Source organism: Capricornis sumatraensis, chromosome 18 (genome assembly GCF_032405125.1).
Source record: "Capricornis sumatraensis isolate serow.1 chromosome 18, serow.2, whole genome shotgun sequence".
Lineage (NCBI taxonomy): Eukaryota > Metazoa > Chordata > Mammalia > Artiodactyla > Bovidae > Capricornis > Capricornis sumatraensis.
In genome coordinates, this window is record NC_091086.1 from 40,453,346 (window position 1) to 40,474,103 (window position 20,758).

General features: G+C 42.9%; 1 protein-coding gene across 1 annotated transcript; it reads right to left on the minus strand.

Moving 5' to 3' along the window:
* Positions 1 to 6,427: 6,427 nt before the first annotated feature.
* PTGER4 (prostaglandin E receptor 4) lies at positions 6,428 to 19,333 on the minus strand. The gene is made up of 3 exons (XM_068990621.1): positions 18,952 to 19,333; positions 17,566 to 18,493; positions 6,428 to 8,245 (listed from the first exon to the last, which is right to left on the minus strand). Exons 2-3 carry the CDS (start codon positions 18,448 to 18,450, stop codon positions 7,652 to 7,654), a joined length of 1,479 nt encoding a protein of 492 aa, XP_068846722.1. The 5' UTR covers positions 18,451 to 18,493; positions 18,952 to 19,333; the 3' UTR covers positions 6,428 to 7,651.
* Positions 19,334 to 20,758: the final 1,425 nt, after the last annotated feature.

Below are 20,758 nucleotides of genomic sequence, written 5' to 3' on the forward strand. Positions count from 1 at the left end.
CAGTTCAGTTCAGTTCCGTTGCTCAGTCGTGTCTGACTTTTTGCGACCCCATGAATCACAGCATGCCAGGCCTCCCTGTCCATCACCAACTCTTGGAGTTCACTCAAACTCATGTCCATCGAGTTGGTGATGCCATCCAGCCATTTCATCCTCTGTCGTCCCCTTCTCCTCCTGCCCCCAATCCCTCCCAGCATCAGGGTCTTTTCCAGTGAGTCAGCTTTTCGCATGAGGTGGCCAAAGTGTTGGAGTTTCAGGTTAGCATCAGTCCTTCCAATGAACAACCAGGACTGATCTCCTTTAGGATGGACTGGTTGGATGTCCTTGCAGTCCAAGGGACTCTCAAGAGTCTTCTCCAACACATTTCAAAAGCATCAATTCTTCAACGCTCAGCTTTCTTCACAGTCCAACTCTCACATCCATACATGACCACTGGAAAAACCATAGCCTTGACTAGATGGACCTTTGTTGGCAAAGTAATATCTCTGCTTTTCAGTATGCTATCTAGGTTGGTCATAACTTTCCTTCCAAGGAGTAAGCATCTTTTAATTTCATGGCTGCAGTCACCATCTGCAGTGATTTTGGAGCCCCAAAAATAAAGTCTGACACTGTTTCCACTGTTTCCCCATCTATTTCCCATGAAGTGATGGGACCAGATGCCATGATCTTCGTTTTCTGGATGCTGAGTTTTAAGCCAGCTTTTTCACTCTCCTCTTTCAATTTCATCAAGAGGCTTTTTAGTTCCTCTTCACTTTCTGCCATAAGGGTGGTGTCATCTGCATATCTGAGGTTATTGATATTTCTTCCCACAATCTTGATTCCAGCTTGTGCTTCCAGCCCAACGTTTCTCATGATGTACTCTGCATATAAGTTAAATAAGCAGGGTGACAATATACAGCCTTGACGTACTCCTTTTCCTATTTGGAACCAGTCTGTTGTTCCGTGTCCAGTTCTAACTGTTGCTTCCTGACCTTCATACAGGTTTCTCAAGAGGCAGGTCAGGTGGTCTGGTATTCCCATCTCTTTCAGAATTTTCCACAGTTTATTATGATCCACACAGTCAAAGGCTTTGGCATAGTCAATAAAGCAGAAATAGATGTTTTTTTCTGGAACTCTCTTGCTTTTTCGATGATCCAGTGGATGTTGGCAATTTGATCTGTGGTTCCTCTGCCTTTTCTAAAACCAGCTTGAACATCTGGAAGTTCACGGTTTAAGTATTGCTGATGCCTGGCTTGGAGAATCTTGAGCATTGCTTTACTAACGTGAGATGAGTGCAGTTGTGCGGTAGTTTGACCTACATTTCTTATAAAATGATTTGTTGTTGTTCAGTCACTCAGTCATGTCCAACAACCCCATGGACTACAGCACACCAGGCTTCCCTGTCCTTCATCATCTCCCCCAGAGCTTGCTCTAACGCATGTCCATTGAGTCGGTGATGCCATCCAACCATCTTGCCCACTGTAGTCCCTTTTTCCTCCCGCCTTCAATCTTTCCCAGCATTAGGGTCTTTTCCAGTGAGTTAGCTATTTGCATCAGGTTGCCAAGCTATTGGAGCTTCAGCTTTAACATCAGTTTTCTGGTAAGAATATATTACAGGTGGTTTTGGATACTTAGACCGAAAGTTAAATACTTCTGGCTATCTCTTTGTAATATCAGATTATCATTGCCTAGATTTATTGTTTCATTAGAGGCCACAAAATGGTGATAATTGTTAGAATTTTGGTGCTAGAAAACATCTTTAAAGGAAAACTTCTCATCAATTATTTTATACCATAGAAATGATTTATGTAGTACAGGCAGTTTATGTATTGGAGGCTTTGTTCTCCCCCTTTATTTAGCACTTTTCAGAATAATAGGTTGGGTGTCCAGTATCCTCCAAAAGTGACTAGTAAGTATTCTGTTTTATTTTTGTATCATTATGAAGTCATGCGTTGAGGTATATATATACTGTGTTTCAGTTGTTGCAGTTATTGTTTATATTGATGAATATAATCCTGAACTGCAGAAGATCGTGCCAAGTTCATTTTTTTCAATGGTTCTAATTTTGTATCAGAGTTTCTAAAGCATACTTGGTATTTTCAGGCTGTAAAATTTTTATGAATATGATTTGTATATAAGGATATAATATATATATATACATTCAGTGAAATTACAATAATTGTGATTTCAGTGCTTAATTCATTTTTAAAATTTGCAACAGTAAGTATTGATTTTTTATTATGGAGGAATATGATTTGGCTGTCTTTCATTTCCTTGATATATTTACTTACAACTCCTGCACCCATTTCCAATACAGTTGATTGTAATTTTGGCCTCAATCTATATTCATTATTAATATGACTATGTAATTATTACACATAGTTGATCTCACCAGGTCTATTATTTTCATTTTACTTTTCAAATACTTCTCTTTGTCTTTCATGGAGTCAATAATTGCCTTGTTGTTATGTTTCTTAGTTTTCTATGTAGTATATATTACAAACATCCACTCTGACGAATAGAAATAGAATACTCGCCTCAATATTCCAAATACAAAACAATCCATTAATTTTCTTTTCTTTCTTTCGTGGTTTTAATCTAGAGCCATCTGGAGCCCCCCTAGTGCCTTTTACACAGCTTTACTTGTACCCCTGTGGATCTGTTGCCTTGAGTTCTCTTTCATCATTGTTCTTGGAATTCTCTTTGCTTCCTCCTTGTATTGAACTCAAGAAAGAGAAATATTTACCCAGTTGTTCAGATTTCAGTGTAGGGACTTGCTGGGATGCAATTGGTATGACGCAGGTATGTTTGCTGTGCCCTGTCCTCTTCTGTGGTGAAATGGGGTAGATGACCTAAAAGGGTAAATACAAGGTTATGAATGAATGTTAGAGATACTGATATGGATAGAAGGACAAGAAGCCCAACTATCTTTCTCTCTTTTCTTCCAAAGTCCTTCCAGCTTAGAGTTAAAGCCTCATGTGTGACCCAGGGCAGCTCCAGGTTAGACAGTAGGGTCAAATGTTCTCTCTTGCTCTGAGTCTTTTTTTCCTGATTTCATTTTTGGTGTACCTGGAGAGCAATCTTGAGATAATACTTGCTGCATCCTAGATTCAGGTTCAGTGGTAGTGGGAAAGTGAAAGTGCAAGTCACTCAGTCATGTTAGACTCTTTGTGATCCCATGGACTAAAATCCATGGAATTCTCCAGGCCAGAATACTGGAGTGGATAACCTTTTCCTTCTCCAGGAGATCTTCCAACCAGTGGATCAAACCCTCGTCTCCTGCATTGCAGGCAGATTCTTTACCAACTGAGCTGTGGGGGAAGTTATGAGGGTGGTGGGAAGGGGGGGACTATGAAAGCATCAAAGTTCATGGCTTGTTTTATTTTGAAGCTGACAAGCACTTTAGGGAAAAATCACTGTTTTGTGTAGTGCAGATATTCTGCACTCAGTCTAAGGCCAAAGGCATAGCTCACAGGGAATACTGCTGTGCCTTGAGTTTTCCATGGCCCTCTGTGGCTGTGGCTCCAATAAGGAACTTGTGGAGAGAAGTGGCTGTAATTTGGGAAATGATTCTTGCATTCCATGGTTTTCTGGTCAGAGTACCATTTGAACTGCTGTATCAGTAGCACAGTTTTTTCTGACTTGACCTGGTTGGTTAGATTATGAGATTGTCTTAAAGATTATGAAATTAAAAAAAAAAAGGGAGAGTGTTAGTTGTCGCTCAGTCATGTCCAACTCTTTGTGACCCCATGGACTATACAATCCATGGAATTCTCCAGGCTTCTGAGAAACCTCTTACCAGGTTTCTCAGTTCATGGAATTCTCTAGGCAAGAATACTAGAGTAGGTAGCCATTCCCTTCTCTAGGGGATCTTCCTGACCCAGGTAATGAACCTGGGTCTCCTGCACTTCAGGTGGATTCTTTACTGTTTGAGCCACCAGGGAAGCCAGTGGTGTTGCAGTTATCTTCCTGTCTGTTATATCCTATTGGAACCAGATAGGATTTAATACTAACCGTTTAGATGAGAACTGACCTGCAGAGAAAGTTACGGGCTCTGAATGGTCAGAAACAAGTCTACCACAAACAACTGTCTTTGCATAGCATAGTTGGTAAAGCTTATAAATAAAAATGGACTAGATGGTGAACAATGCTGAATGTTCTTTTTAGAATAAGCCAGCCTCAACAATAAAAAGACATTGTTTTGGAATGAATTGTATCCTCTGAAATTCACATGGTAAAGCCCTAACTCCCAATGTGACTGTATTTAGAGGTGGGCCTCTAAGGAGGTAATTAAGGTTGAATGAGGTCCTAAGAGTGGGTCTTAATCCAGTGTGACCAGTGTCCTCTTAAGAGACACCGGGGATGCGTGTGTACAGAGAAGCCCAATGTGGTAAGATAGGAGAAAGGCAGCCATGGCAAGCCAAGGGGAGAGGCCTGGGAGAAACCACATCTGCCAGTGCCTTGATCTTGGACCTTCAACTTCCACAACTGTGAGAAAATAAATTTCTGTCGTTGAAGTCAGCCAGTTCATGGTATTTTGTTATGGCAGCCCTAGCGAACGAATACAGACGTATAAACCAATTTAAAAATGCATAGATGATTTGAATGGCCATTTCTCCAGAGAAAATCTACAAATGGCCAGTATGCGTATGAAAAGATTCTCAACATTATTTGTCACTAGGTAAACGCAAATCAAAACCTCAGGGAGACACCACTTCATACCCACTGTGTGCTCAGTCATCGTCATGTTTGACTCTTGCGATCCCATAGACTGTAGCTCGTTAGGCTCCTCTCTCCGTGGGATTTTCCAGGCAAGAATACTGGAGTGGGTTGCCATTTCCTCCTCCAGGGGATTCTCCCTGATGCAGGGATAGAGGCCGGTCTCCTATCTCGGCAAGCAGGTTGTTTACCATTGCGCCACCTAGGACAGTGACATTCAGGTGGGTGGATTTGCTTGCATCAAATGCATCTGACAGAAGTATACGGATCACAAACTCTGAGCGTGAGCACGGGGTGACTCTTGAGGGCCCAGCTGAGCCATACTTCATTAATCCAAGAGAGTGAGGAAGTGAATGGATCAGGATCATGGGGAAAGGAAACCCTTCTGGGGTACTGACCTGATCAGGATGGACCCTCTGTGCTCCTCATACCCATTAGGATGACTATAATTTAGAAGGCAATAACAAGTATTGAGGATGTGGAGAACTTGACATTGCTGGTGGGAATATAAAATGTTGCAGTTGGGAAAACATGTGGCAGTTCCTCAAAAAATTGAATGTGTAGTTAGTTTATGACTCAGCACTTTCACTCCCAGATATATAGAGAAACATCTCTCCCAGATATAAAGCAGTATCTCCCCCCCGCAAAAAAAAAGTTGTACGCAACTGTGGCTATTAGCATTATTAATAATAGCCAAATTAGGGAATTAATTCAAATGCCCATCAGCTGATGCATGGATAAACAAAATGTGGTATATTCACACAAATGAAATATTCAGTTCACTCACTCAGTCATGTCTGACTCTTTGCGACCCCATGAACCACAGCATGCCAGGCCTCCCGGTCCGTCACCAACTCCCAGAGTTTACAGCTATAAATCAGAAAGTACTGATTCATGCTATGTGAGTGAAACTTGAAAATATTATGCAGACAGTAAAGGCCACATATTGTATGATTTCATGTATGTTCAGAATAGGCAAATCCATAGAGATGTAGACCAGGTTGCCCTGGTCTAGGGGGAAAGATGCATTGGGAGTGACTGCAAATGGGTATGTGGTTTCTTTTATTCTGGAATTAGGAATGATGGTTGCACTCTGTGCAAATGCTACAATACAAGGAAAATTTTATTATATTTGAGATTTATTTGAATTAGAAAAAAAAAGAATCAGCTAGAATCAGCGTTCTGAGTGGTGAACCTGAAGTAAGGGACGAGAGTATACCCTGACTAGTATTGCTAACTTCTGAATAAGACTTTGTTTAGCATGACTGATGTATGCATGCTAAAGTTTGAAAAGCAGAGATCTAGAGAATTTACAAGTAGGAAAGGCCACAAGTCTATGCTAATGTTTTAATAATAAATATTTAGATTCTTTACATGTAGCAGGTTAAGAATAATACTGTCTCCGCCACCATCCATACAAACTGGTAATTTTGAGTACACTTTGCACCCAGATCTTGGTTTCTAAATTCCATTCTGTATTAAGTGGCTCCAAGCTTTGTGCTATTCTTGCAACTTTACACTGGACATTATTTGTAAAATAAAGAAGTTAAAATATTTCAATTTAAAAAGATGGAAGATGACCTGAAACAAACACACAAAAATCACACAAGTTTCCAAAACTGATGATATGGAACTCCAATTGAGTGTATTTATTTATTATAATCTCCAAAATAATTTCAGTTGGCACAATTGCTTCTTAAAACCACATTACTATCAGGCTCAATTTAATTACAACCAAGCAATTCACAAAGACATTGTAAGCAACAAAACATGCTCAATATTTCTTTGAGAAAGGTGCTTCAGATATGTGCACAGCATGATTGGGCATTACACAAAACTTTTAGAAGATGATTCTTACATGCCCAAGTTTGGTACCTCTTCTGTTGTGACATCTGTGAAAGGCTAATCCTTCCACACCTCCCGTAAAACCCTTCATGGTGCAATCTGCCTTTCTCTTAAATTTTAAAGAATATTCTAAGTCATTCCTTAGGAAAGTAAAACTATACACATTTCCAAGGGGGAAAACAAGCTGCTTACTTTTTATATTATACACTTCAATTATGGGTTACTAACACTTTTTAAAAGCTTTGTTACATTTTAAAAAGTACCAGCTAATGAAGACAAAAGTACAAAATATTTATCAGCATGTTAGGTTCTCCTGAAATCACAGTTTTCTGGATACATGCAGCATCACTAAACGTTTTTCACTATGTATTACACATAGCTTGGAAAGAATTTTAATATTTTGGCCTGTAATGTCCATGTCTTAAATAGCATTTTGCTTTATTTCTTTAATAGTGCTAAACTCTTTAAAAAAATTGTACTTATTTTATAGATCTGACTCACTGAAATTTCAACACCATGGCCTCACCTTGGTTATGAAAAATATCTTAACATCTGCAACTTCAGCTGGTTATACTATGGGGAGAGGGATTACCACAACTTTATTATACCTCGTATTAACAATAAACCTTCTCACAGAGAAGAAAATAGTTTAAATACCTTAAATCATATTTACAACAATAAAATTCACATTTCATGCTTTAGTGAGACTCTTAAATCATCCACAAGCAGTCCTTTATGGTTTATTGGAATAGAGCCCTTCTGTACATGGACTTCTGCTGTGTGCCACATATAAAGCTCTTGATTTTATGAAAATAGCAAAACTTATACTGTCCTCCTGTCAAGTAGAAAAACCGAGGGTACATCTTCCCAGCCATCAAGTTGTCACCGAAACGCTATTATCACAGCGAGGTGGCAGCCAAAGCTTCGGACCTCAGGACCCAGAAGGAGCAACTCGTCTGTCTGCAAAGTGCTCAGAAGCCCGGGTGTTCTCTAATGTGCGTGATAGGATGAAAAGAGCCCTCTCAGCACTGGCCAAACAGCTCACTGATGTGTCTATTGCACGGGATCTTCGAAGCTTCCAGAAATAGTGCTGTATGTCTTCCCTTCACTACTATATACATTTTTCTGATAAGTTCAGCGTTTCACTGGGAAACGTGACTTGCAGGGAGCTCCCCTTGGGGGCAGGCCCAGCCCTGCAGCTCCCGCCAACCTCGTCCACCAGTAAGAAGCTCTCCGAGTCCTGCCCCTGTGAGGAGTCCGAGGTCTCCGATATCCGCAGAGTCCTAAGCGACGTGCTGTCTATTTGGGTCAGGCCCACGCCGGGCACACCTGGCAACAGATTCCTGCCTCCCCCGAAGCCGTTTTCACTGAGTTCTGGAGTGTACAGGAGGGTCTGCGACGTGCTGCTGATCTCCTTCAGCTCCCGGGAGAGGAAGGAGCGGGAGTGGCCGGACACGGCGGAGGACGTCCTTCTGCTGTCTGAGCAGTGCGGCCCCGAACGCTCCCTGCGCGACCCGCCGATGCGGCAGAAGAGGCATTTGATCTTCTCTATGGCTTTACTGAGCACTGTCTTCCGCAGGAGGATGTATATCCAGGGGTCCAGGATGGGGTTCACAGAAGCAATTCGGATGGCCTGCAAATCTGGGTTTTTGCTGATGACTGGCTCCAGGTGTGGCCGATATAACTGGTTGACGAACACCCGCACCTGCGGAAAGGAGATGCCCACGTTTAGTGTTTAGCATTCATTCAGCAACTGGGAAAATATTTGCATGCAACGTCTAACTTAGTAGCCTTGAGAGTGCTTAGTCGCTCAGTCTGTCCGACTCTTTGCGACCCCATGGACGGTAGCCCACCAGGCTCCTCTGTCCATGGGATTTTCCCGACAAGAATACTGGAGTGGGGTTGGCACGACCTCCTCCAGGGGGTCTTCCCGCCGCAGGGATCTAACCCAGGTCTCCTGCATTGCGGGTGCGACTGAACCATTAGTAACACTAGCTGCCCTCTTTTCTGTTAATAAATGCCAAGAGGGACTTCCCTGGTGGTTCAGTGGTTAAGACTGGTACTTACAATGGAGTGGGCCTGGGTTCAGTCCTTGGATAGGGGAACTAAGATCCCACATGCCTTGGAGCATGGTCAAAAAGAATTTTGAAACTTAAAAAAATTGCCGAGAAAAGAGCAGCATATATAGAACCAGGAAGACCACCGATTACCATTTATCAAGTTAGTATAACTTTAATATATCAGTAACTACCTTATGAATAGCTTCTCTAGGTCAAAGATGGATAAAATAATGCAATGTGTGTACAGGTAACATAGGCATAAAGGTTCCTGGAGAAGAATTTTATTAACTTCATTTCTGTGCTTTCTCACAGAATAGTGAAAAACTTTTAAACTCGGAAATTTTAAACCAATATTTGAATCTGTTATCATCTAGAATGGCCAGAGAATAGTTTTTATTTTCTCTATATGAAGCTTTTCCCTAGTTATAATAATAATCTCGTGTTATCAACTCTTACTTCAAAAACCTTTTCCATAAACCAATTATGTGTCAATAAATAAATAATAAAAAAAGAAAAAAAGAAAATCTTTCCCAGTTAGGTTTCTTTTTCTTCCTCTAACTGCATTCCTCACCTAGATTATTGCATCAACCACCAAACTGGCTTTCCCATCTCCACTTCCTGTTCTCTCCAAACCATCCTCCAAACTGCCACCAGAAGATTATTTCTCAAATACCGATTTGATTATGCTACTCGGCTGCTAAACCTTCACAGGCTCCCTGCTGCTTGGGAACTATAGTTCTGTTCAACATCTGTCACTCTTGAATCCATCCTGAAGCCTCCACTGGAATCCACCCCTCCTTTGTATCTCTGGAGCATTTTAGAATAAATAGCTGGGAGCACTCTGGAGAGACCAGACTCAATGAAGAGAGTATAAATTTGTAAATTTGAGGAAAACTATCATTTTATTCCTTAGTGGAAAAGGCACTTCTTATTTTCTCTCTCTTTTAAAAAATTAAAGTACAATATTATATAAATGACAGGTGTACAGTATAGTGATTCACAATTATTAAAGGTAATACTCCATTTATAGTTATTATATAAATGGAGTACTGGGTATTATATAAATATAGTCAGTACTGGCTATATTCTCTGTGTTGTACAATATATCCTTGTATCTTATTTAATACCTAATAATTTTACCTCTTAATTCCCTACCTCTATATTGTATCCCCCTCTTTCTCCCCACTGGGAACCACTAGTTTGTTGTCTATATACACTTCCATGTTTACTCCTAAAGAGTAGATCTTAAAAGCTCTCATCATGAGAAAAACATCTTGTAACTAAGTGTGGGGATGGATGTTAATTAGACTTATCATAGTGATTATTTTGCAATATATACAAATATCGAATCATTATGCTATACACTTGAAATGAATATAATGTTATGTCAATTATATCTAAATATGTGTATATAAATACACACACACACAAGACACACACCAAAAAACCCAAAATTTTACTGTTAAAGGATGATGATGCTATCTGAGTCTTACTTCTAATTCCACCAGGATCATTATATAAAAATCTCACACTAATTCATATAAAATTAGTGGTTTTTAAGGTAATATAATTATTTGATAATTATTACTTGCCATTAGTAACTATTTTAGGTCAGGGAGAAGTAAGAGGTGAGTCTCACAGCCAAGAAAGATGCATTAAAAACCATAAAAAGAAGAAAGAACTATAAAAGCATAGCTGGAGCCATTTAACCAAGGGCAAATATGTCTACCATTAAGAAGAGTTGATGACACTGCCACTTTGTCATACAGTATGATAATATTTATGGTGTATGAATCACTAAGAAAGAATAGGGATATTTTAGAATTATAACAAACGGGATAAAAAGAAGCCTAAAACATGTAAATAATTCTCATTAATCTGCAAAAGTCAACTTAAATGAAACATTTCTAAATGATACTAGATCAGTGGGGTGTAACTATATTTCTACTTCTTCCTATATTGGAATTTAGACCTCAATCAACTACAGGTCTATAATCCTTTATCAAGAAGTTGCTGTTGTTTTGATATTCAATTGTTTTGTTTTGTTTTCAGTTGCAAAACCTGAACTGCCTAGACCATGATGCTATTTACAATTTTATTTATTCCACTTGATGTGAATATTCCCATGTTTTGCTCCAGAGGTCCCATTCCAGTTTCTGATGGGGATATTACATATATGTAGATTACTAAATTACTTTTCTAAAAGCCAAGAAATTCTGAATTTAAAACACACTTGGTCCTAAATATTTTGGATAAGCAATTACATACAGCCCTGTAATTCTCATAGAATAAAATGGTAAAATGGCTCTAAGATGAAATTATTCCCTTGATCTCTGGAAGACAGCCAAATAAAAAGTGTACTAGAATGAACAACAGTATATGATGACTACGCTTTTTTTTTTTGGCCAAACCACACAGCATGTGAGATCTTAAGTTCCCTGACTAGGGAAAGAACTCATACTCCCCTGCAATGAAGTTCCTATGATGACAACTCTTAAAATATTTTTAGAAACTGTTTGTATAAATGATTCAACCAAGACAAAGGATGACTGACTTTCTGTCCTTTCAAAAACCAACGGAACAAAGCATCTTGGTTTCTTCTTACCATACTCTTCATTGAGGTTCTCAGCTCTGCCTGGGCACAGAGATTCCCTCAGGTCTATGGGCCTTTTCTCAGATGAAGTGTTACTGAAACCAGGGAGTTTTGAGAACCTTACTTAGATCCTCCACTCTGTTGGTGGCTGATTCTGGCCTGGGCCTCAGGTCTCCAAATTACTTTGATGTTGCTTTTTCTGTTTTACCAGGCTAGCTAGCTTTCTGCTTAAGAATTATCTCCTGACAATGGAATTATTGGTAAAATACAAAGCATATATTTTACTCACATCACACAGTAGGTTGTTAAGGGTAAAAGAAATGATGGATTTAAATCTGGATTTAGTATCAGGCCCTCCTCTGAGTGTGCTGCTGCTGCTGCTAACTTGCTTCAGTCGTGTCCGACTCTGTGCGACCCCATAGACGGCAGCCCACCAGGCTCCTCCGTCCCTGGGACTCTCCAGGCAAGAATACTGGAGTGGGTTGCCATTTCCTTCTCCCCTCTGAGTGAAGCCTCCAGAAAAAACCCAAGGCGGGATTTGGGTGAATTTGAGACTTTTAGCCAGTAGGTGGCAGTGTTGCTCTATTTGGGAGTTGGTCCCACAGCCCTCCCTAAGAGGTTTGCCCAGCTGCTTCAAGACCCTCTTTCAGAACAGAATTTTAGGTCTAAAGTTTGCATTCTTAAAATTTTAACATTGAAATACTTCATTGGTAGTTGTTTCTCCCACCAGTTCCTTGAGGGAAATACATTTACTACTGAAAGGAGGAAATTTTTTTAACACCTGAAATGGCTATAGAAGGAATGAAATTTGTAGCTATTTAAGGGAATAAACTAGGAGTTACTATGTATTTTTTTAAACTCCTATGACTCTTCAGAAAAGTCAGTGTTGTAAAAAAAAATCATAGTGAACTTTCATAATCAAGGTGACAAGAGGCAAGCAAAGAATTATTTTGTGGCTCACTTCATGCTCAGTAGTAATTAATTGAAACTATAAGGGCATGAAAAGGAGCCTTATTTCAGTGTTCCATGGTGTGTGTCGGGGGGGGGGGGGCGGTGGGCAGGGGACTTACAATTAATATAAGCTAGTGAACCTGGTCATTTCATGTCTTCTCAGGAAAGCAGAGCACATGGGGTAGCAACAAAGATGAGTATGAAAAGCAACATTCCAAATTTATATGCAAACACTCTCAAAAGCTGGTAAAATGATTTGAAAAAAATGAAGACGGAGCTTTCCTTTGCAGCGTGATCTCAATGGAGACTGACTTGAATAGAGAGAAAGAAGACAAAAGTGAGCAAAAGCTCCACGCACTTCACTTAGATTTCAAAAAAAACCACAGCCATCTCTGCCTCACTTTAAAGGCTTTACTTGATTTGCTTCCCCAAAGGGGTAGACCCCAGATTAAGATGGGACCATCCACAGCAGGACTCCAGCGTCACGAAGGGAGGAGAGAGCACTTTTCTGCAATTCTTGTCCAACAGGCTCTGTATGTTACACAAATAAACGTGTTCAGGCAGTTTTCAGTGTTGGAAGAGTGTGCTGCTGAGAAAACCGAACCTCTGAGTGGGAGGCGGGTGGGGGAACACCTTAAAAGAATTCACTGAATACAAACAATGTATGTAGTCTCTTGCAATTAGTCCATTTCAGCTATAGTCTGCAGTATATTAGCTGCAGATTTGCACATGTGGCTTATTGTTAGAACTGGCATACATGACAATATTCCAAACTTGTTGAGGACGGCTAGAGATTAGGATTCAGGCACACAACTTGGAAAAAACATGATAAACCCAAAATTAAATGTGATGATGGGAAAGTTATAAGGAAGGCTGCATGTTGTAAAGATAAATGCCCAGTTCTGTTCAAATCCTGGCTCTCTGCTCCATATAATTTATGAGCAAAAACATGAAAGGGCTTAGTACAAATATGTGGAAGCTTGGCTACTGTGGAGTACATCAATAATATGAAAACCACAGCTTAGAGTCGCTTTGGGGTATAGTTAATGACGCGCATGGTATCTAAAACACATGCTTCCTGTTTAATGAATTAACCTGTTGGCAGGGAATGTGTAATTGAAGAGGAATGTTGAAATTTTGATTAGACTGATTTGGTAGTTGACGGTCGAAACAGAAATGCTTTCCAATAAATGACGATAACCAGTGATTGGATTTGTATGTGCTCCTTGTTCTGTTCCGAAAACATGCAAGGAATGATCTATGTGTGATCAGTTATCTAAGTGCCCTGTGAAGGGTCTAAAATTGACACAGCTGTTACTAGAAATTCTTCCCACCTCCTTTTTTTTTTTTTAATTTAGTGACAAAAATCTCTAAGTAAAGGAGAGTGGAGAGAGTTCTTGGGTGGGTGGTGGAATGAGAGCTCAGTTCTCCTTCCCTCTGCATCACTGACCGGCCATTTAACTGCAGACCAACTGCTTCACCTCTACAGGTCAGTGTGTACACTGAAAATTTACTTCTGAAGTGTTTAGTTTCTTTGAACCCTTAATTTTCAACATTCTAACAAGAACCTTCAAGAATTACTTCAGCTCTGGGGGGAAGAGATCTTGTTAGCAGATGTTCCATAAAATCAAGCCTTGACAGGTCAGCAAAGCATGGTGAAAAGAGCCTTAGACTAGGACTCACTCACCCAGGAAATAGCATGAAATAAAGTCATTATCTGCAGTTGAGGAATCTGAGGTGCAGAGACAGTGAAAATGTTGGTCAGCCCTCGTCTTCCAAGAGCTTTTTTAAAGACCCAGAGGAAAAGCAGGGAAAACAACCTTACTTTTATGTGCTACTCCACAGTCTTCAAGGTACTACTCCTGGGTCTGCAATTTTATGTTCTGGTTAAAATTCTGCTTTTGGGAATTGGTACTTTTTAAAAAAAATTTAGCCAAATTTATTTGAAAAATAATCAAATCCTTCAGGTTCTGCTGTAACAGTGCCTGGATTTATGGCATTCTTCATGTACCTCTAGATGTGATTTTTTAACTCATCTGGGACCCCATCAGTTTCTTTTAGTTTCCACTTCCAGTCTGCCTGCAGTGAACAAAAGTGTATCTATTTACACAGTTTTCCTCTGCTCTAATAAACCTTTGGCGATCAAATGCTGATGAAGGCTTATATAGACAACTATACTAAGGAACCAAATAAACACTTAAAGGAAGCTATTTTCTAAGTTTCACTCCTCCCAGGCAGAAGATGAATCAAACTGGCCATTCTACTCTTAATAGAGGTGAAGGCTTCCTAATTCAGAGTAAGAAGAAAGAAAATAAAAAAAACAAGTAAGCAATAAATACTGCCATAGCATGCCTGTGCGTGGGGGAAAATGCCTTTCAAATCCTGTAGTGTAACCATTTAGCCCTAGGCCAAAGACTGGATTACAATAATGTCTAACATTAGTAACAAAATTAGGTACCAGACATTGATCCAGCTGCAGCATTTAACACCAGGACCTTAGGCTGTCTCACTTGCATATTTCTAAAGAATTCATTCCCTTTTATTTATTTTGAGCATAAACGCTTTCACTTCTTTAGCTTCTCTTGTATTTCAAAAACCAGAGACTGCTTATAAACAGAACAGACAAAATGACATTAACCTTGTCCCACTAAACCTTGTCATGCAATGTTCCCTGTTGACTGTATTTACATCTTTTCTCTTCATTGCTTGTGACTCACTTTAGAAAATTTTGCAACTTCAGCACAGTTCCTTATATAATTGCAATTAATTTTTCTAACCTTTCTCAAATTTCCATTCCAAAATCTATTTTATGAGATATTTATATTTTGGAGAACAAATTAAAATTGACTTTTATACTAAATTCAATATCAACTGCCTTCTAAGAGCCACTGTCGTTTTTCTTTCTCTGGTATCCGAAAGACACAAATGTGGCCGCTTTGCAGTGATGCTTGTTTTCCTTATGTACTGTAAGTCAAGATTTGTGAAACTGCACATAAACTGTATTTGCTCTATTATTTCCAAAGCATTTTAAATGTTTGGAAGGGTTTGATTTGCCTCAAATAGGATTACCAACCAACTTGATTTGATAAAGTTAAAAGAGATTCTTCATTAGTTTCCTTGAAACTGAAGATAGATCTGACTGTTTTAAAAGTCAGAGTTCAGAATTTTTCAACTCAAATTACAACATGAATGTGAGAAATGTGAAAAAAAAAAGCCAAGAAAGTTGTAAAAGTGATCCAAGGAAGGCTACAGTTGTGGATGCTTCCCTTTTAATTCTTTCAGTCATTGCTAAACTGTGTGTGGGTGAGTAATATAATGACATCATTCTTATCATTAATTTACAATTAAATCTATTCTGAAGCTACCATTACTTGTATGATTTCTTATTACTTCCAAAGGTATGTCTATGCGATTATTTCTCAGCTGAGCCATTTTCAATTTGCAGGGTAAAAAGACTTAATATCACTACACAACACTGACTTTACAAAGAGTAGACAGTCCTTGTTAGTTTAAATGTAGTCAGTCTGCAAACCACAAATATAACTCCTATAATTTCTTGCCTCTTATTCCTCAAATAATGTCAAAGTCTTTGTGATAAGTGGCTTTGCCATCAGATCTACCATTTCAGCCCATAAGAGGCTTTGAAGAGAACAGTTCATCTTTGACTGTGTGGTCATCAACAGCTTCGCATGCTTGCCTCCAACCAAAACACAGTTTAAAAGTTCTGTGCGTGTTGCTAAGCCTCTAGCTCTGATTCCTCAGTTCCTTAAAGTGGATGTTCTGTAAATAACAACCACTCACTCTGGCATTTACTGTTCTGTAAAACATAAGGCAGAGGCCACAGAAAGAGGCCCCAGCGAGAGAGTTGTTTCTTCTAAAATCTCCCTCTATTCTAAAGGTGCCATTACAGACAGTAAAATATGTTTATGCGCCTCAATAACTCTGTAAATTATCCTGGGCCCTGGGACGGTGTAAAGGCCCTTTTGGCCAATCACTGGCCACCTTGCAGTTCCATTTACAGATGGAAGGAATTTTATCCATCTGTAATTTTATATAATATTTTATATTAAAATATTTTATTAGATATAACATCAATTTTATGATATATTTTTATCTTAAAATCTCTGAACAGTATTAGGTAAGGGAAAAGATGGAATAATACCCTATAACATTTATTTTCTCACGCTCCCAATCAGCGTTCAAAAAAAACCCCAACTTTTTCAAGTTGATAGTTTAGAATTTCCAGGAATGCGGTGTTTTGAGATATAGAAAAACTCAGGACTAGTTGCTTTCATGAGAAACTCAAGTATTTATTATGTGCATCTGCCCCATGGGTTTCTAGTGCAAAGAGAGGAGAGCTAGGCAGACTTTCAAACTTCCTGCTTGTAACATTTTAAAACATTTTAAAAGTTAATGCACAGGCAATTTTAAAGAAGATGGTGTCCTTAAAGGTACCAAAACCCAGACTCAGACACACTGTTTCGAAGGCCAAAATTAGAAGTGTTCTAGGAGGGAGACATGACGTCATATTACAGAAGCAGCGTTGGGGTTAGATTGGTCTGAGATTCATCTCAAGTTGCAAAGCTTTGGCTTGGCAATAAATAAGGTGACCATCTCTAAAGCCCCATCTCTCTAGAAAGGCACTCTACCTCTCACAGTTGAGAATGTGAATTCAATACCCCAGATGCATCAGCCTACCCTCAACAGGTCCCCTGAAACACCTTGCTTTCCTGGCCCCTAGAAAGACTGAAGCTCTGGGCCTTGCCCGTGGAGGACCACCTGTGCACCGAGATGTTTTCCCGGGGGACTCACTGCATGGCAAAGAGCAAGGAATTTAGCTTGACAGTTTAGTTCTGCGGGATTATTTTAAGCAAGTAATTCCCAGTGTAAAGTGAAGGAGTTAGACCAAAATGCATCCAATATTCCTTCAAGCTCTAAAATTCGACATAAGATACCAAAAGAATTTTTTTTTAAAAGGACATAAATCAGAACACTAAAAACGCTACTACTGTAAGGAGTGGACACCAAAGAAATCACCGGCCCCGACGGTTCGGATTCCGCCTGAGGATGGGGCTCAGTCACACTACTACAGCGGTTTCCTCTCTACATCTGACCGAGAGCGGCGCGCGTTCTCGGAAGGCTCAAGGCCACTGTCAGGCAGCCAGAGGTAGGGGCTGTCCCGGGAGGGAGAGGAAACCAGGCTTTCGGGGAAAGAAACTCGGCGATGTAGGGGAAAAGCACCTGCTGCACCTCGCTAGCGATGGGGCCTAAAAAGAGCCTGGGCGTGAGACCCCAGTCCCGACCTGGAGGAGACACGTCGGTGGCCGGTGGCCGAGGAGACGGAGAGCAGGGAGCGGGAGATGGAGGAGGGAGGTGAACGCAGGAAAAGGGCCGAGTAGGGCCCTGACCCCTGCCACTCACCACAAGTGGAATGGAGCAGATGAGCACCACCAGGGAGGTGGCGATGAGTAAGATGACCATCTGGATCTCCGCGCCCGCGATGCGGCGGAAGCTCCGGCGGCGGCGAAAGTCGCTGAGGCGCGGCAGGGCGGGGGAGGAGGCGGCCGGGGGAGCCCGGCAGGCGGTCGGGGCCAAGGCAACGGCGGCGGCGGCCGCGTGGTGCTGCTGCTCGGTGCCCAGCGAGGTGCGGCGCATGAACTGTCGGTGCATGCGGAGCAGCGCGCCGCACACGAGCACGTTGCAGAGCACGGTGGCGAGGATGAGGAAGGAACTGAAGCCCGCATACATGTAGGAGAAGGCGGCGTGCGCTGTCACGTTGGTGGTCCAGTCGATGAAGCACCAGGTGGCCGGGTACTGCAGCCGCGAACTGCCCAGGCCCATGCTGGGCAGCGCGCAGAAGAGCACGTTGGACGCGTAGACCGCGAAGAGCGTGAGCCCCGCCAGCCGCTTGTCCACGTAGTGGCTGTAGAAGTAGGCGTGGTTGATGGCCAGGTAGCGCTCGATACTCATCGCACAGATGATGCTGAGCCCCGACAGGCCAAAGAAGAGCAGGATGAAGGTGCTGTACTCGCACAGCGCGTGGCCCCCGGGCCACTGGCCCTTCAAGTAGGTGGCGATGGTCACCGGGCTCACCAACAACGTGCCCAGCAGGTCGGTGACCGCCAGCCCGCATACCAGTGTGTAGAAAGTGGTCTCCTTCTGCTCTTTGCGCGACTTACAGAGCACCACGATGGCCACCAGGTTGCCCACCACCCCGAAGATGAACATCACCGCCGGGATGGTCACTGGGCTGTTCAGTGGGTTGGAGCCCTGGGAGGATGATGCATTGGTCCCAGGGGCGGTCATGGTGGTGGCTGACGGTACACTGCCTTGGAGTGCGAGGCTGGGTCTGTGGAGAATAGGAGAGAGACGAAGTAGCGATGAGCAGAAATTACCACCTGCAAAAAGGTGTCAGACCCGCTCCCGAGAAACAATATGCAGATGAGAGATCGGGGGAGCAACTCGATCCAACATTGTGGACTGCAGTCACTTACCAACTGCAGCAACCTAAATCTCCACGCTCCGGATAAGTCCTGCCGGCAGCACCACTCTACGGGCATTAATATTTATACGTTGATACTGTCTTTCTCTCCTCTCCCCAACCCAACTCACTCCACTGCCAAGATGAACAAGACCTATCTCAAGGGAAAACTGGCTTGCTCGTTTTCCCGACAGATTCTGAGTCAATAAAAGTCTCGCTGAAAACAAGTTATGGCAGATAATTTGAAGAGAGCATTCTTCATTTCCTGGCTACGCTCAAGGGGCGCCCGCACCGCTCTCTGCCCAGTGCCCCCAACCCTGTCTCACCTGTGGCAGCCGCGGAGGTTGCAGTTACGTAAGCCCCCAGGGTCAAGCCTCAGATGTCCTGGACAAGCCTTCAACCTGCCCTCAGCCGTGCCCTGCTCAGTGTGGAGCTTGCCAAGCCTCTGCCTTCTCAGAGCCTGCTCTCGGTGGCTGCCAGTTTTCCGGAACTGGGGTCAGTGGTCAGCTTTCAAAAACTTGGAGAAACAGAAGGGCAGCGAAATGGGTCAGTGAAGCCCGATCATGGATTGCTTTATTCCTTCGTCTTTTTCTTCGTTTCTTCAAAGACGATCGAAGTTTTGGGGAGCCCGCGGGAATCGTCCGTGGGCGGACAGCTCTCAGGTGTGCGGCGGCACCGCGCTGGTGGCACCGAGCCTGGATACCCGGCTCGGGCCGCCCTCCTCCCCAGCCCAGGGCAGCGCGGGCGGCTACCGGGGCTGGCGGCTAGAGCTGAGGGCGCTTCTGACGCCCTGGGGGCGGCTTGAGGTCCTCTCGGCCCGAGGCTCTGACCTGGGGCGGTTCATCTTCCTCTCAGGCTGCCGGGTTTCCAGCTCCGCTCTTGCCAGTCCAGCCTCTGTACAAACTTTTCTGCAGCTTCAAGTTTCCCTGGCGGGGGCGGGGCCACACAGCGCGCGGCCTGGGCGCCCATTGGCCAGATGTGAAGTGGGCGGGGCGCTCGCTCGCTCCTGTGCGCAGAGAGGAAGCGCTGCGGGCCGGAGGGCGGGGCCCCGGGCGGCGCGGGTCCCACCGCGCCTCTGCCCGCTGCTTGCCTGCGGCTTTCCAGCCCACCGCGGGGCTGGGATGGTGGAGGCTTGGCCTCCCTGCTCCAGGCAGGTGGTGCGGAAAGGCCGCGGTCCGCGGGGACTCGGGGAGTCCCGGTATTCTCCTGTGCACCCTCTTAGCTACTTTGAACTCGGTATCCAGGGCAGACAGCTCTGAAACCGGCATCTTCCTCGCTGCCTCCTTCTCCAAGTGGGCTATTTCTCGCACCTTCTTCAGCCGAGTTGCAACATCTGGGTGCTGGGAAGGGAGGTCAGCGGCTTAGGATTCTACCTGGGAGCTGTCGAGGTGTGTGTGTGTGCGCGCGCGCATGGCTCGGGGAGGAGAAATAGGGTGCGTGCGCGAGTGGCCCCGGATCAGAAGTAAGGATGCGCGTGACTGTGGTGGTGGCTGGGTGGGAGAGTGGGCACCAGGGTTGGGCGGGGAAACGACGAGGAATCCATCCTCTCACCACGAAAGGAGTTCGTTGGCAGTGCCGAGGCAACAAAAAGGGGAGAAGCCGGGACAGCAACCTCTCCTGTCGCAAGTGGCAGAGACCTGCGGCTGCGGAGAGCCGGCGCGCGGCCCTCCAGGGGACCGACAGTGACTGCGGAGGGCTGCCTGTCGAACCGCGGAGACCTTTGTCCTCCTTCGGGGAACTTCTTCGGCCCGTGAGAACGGCTAGACTGAGTTTCGTGTCTGGGCTCGGTTAACAGTCAGATTTAGACACCTTCACCATGAATTCTTGGAAAGGCTGATACAGAGAGACTGGGATTGTTAAGTAAAGGAATTGTCCAGTCACTACCTCACTAGTCAACTCTTGGAAAAGCCTATTTGCTCTACCTTTTAATCTTTGAATTACAATGTGGCTTCTTCTCGTTATTCCTTTCTCTTTTACTTGCTACAGTCAGAACTGTTCTATTAATATTTTACTTGCTAGAGTCAGAACTGAAAAATGAAAAAAAATGATTGTAAAACTTTATGGCATAATTATAACTGCTTCACCATTTTTTTTTTAAACCGTAAAGTGAGATTGTGTGAGCCTTCATAATTT

What these genes read in the sequence shown, in the direction of transcription:
- PTGER4 (XM_068990621.1), bottom strand. Translation starts at nt 18,450, where the DNA reads ATGACCGCCCCTGGGACCAATGCATCATCCTCCCAGGGCTCCAACCCA. An exon ending in TCTGCTCCATTCCACTTGTG is followed by an intron (nt 8,246 to 17,565) that starts GTGAGTGGCAGG and finishes TCCTTTCCGCAG; the next exon opens with GTGCGGGTGTTCGTCAACCA.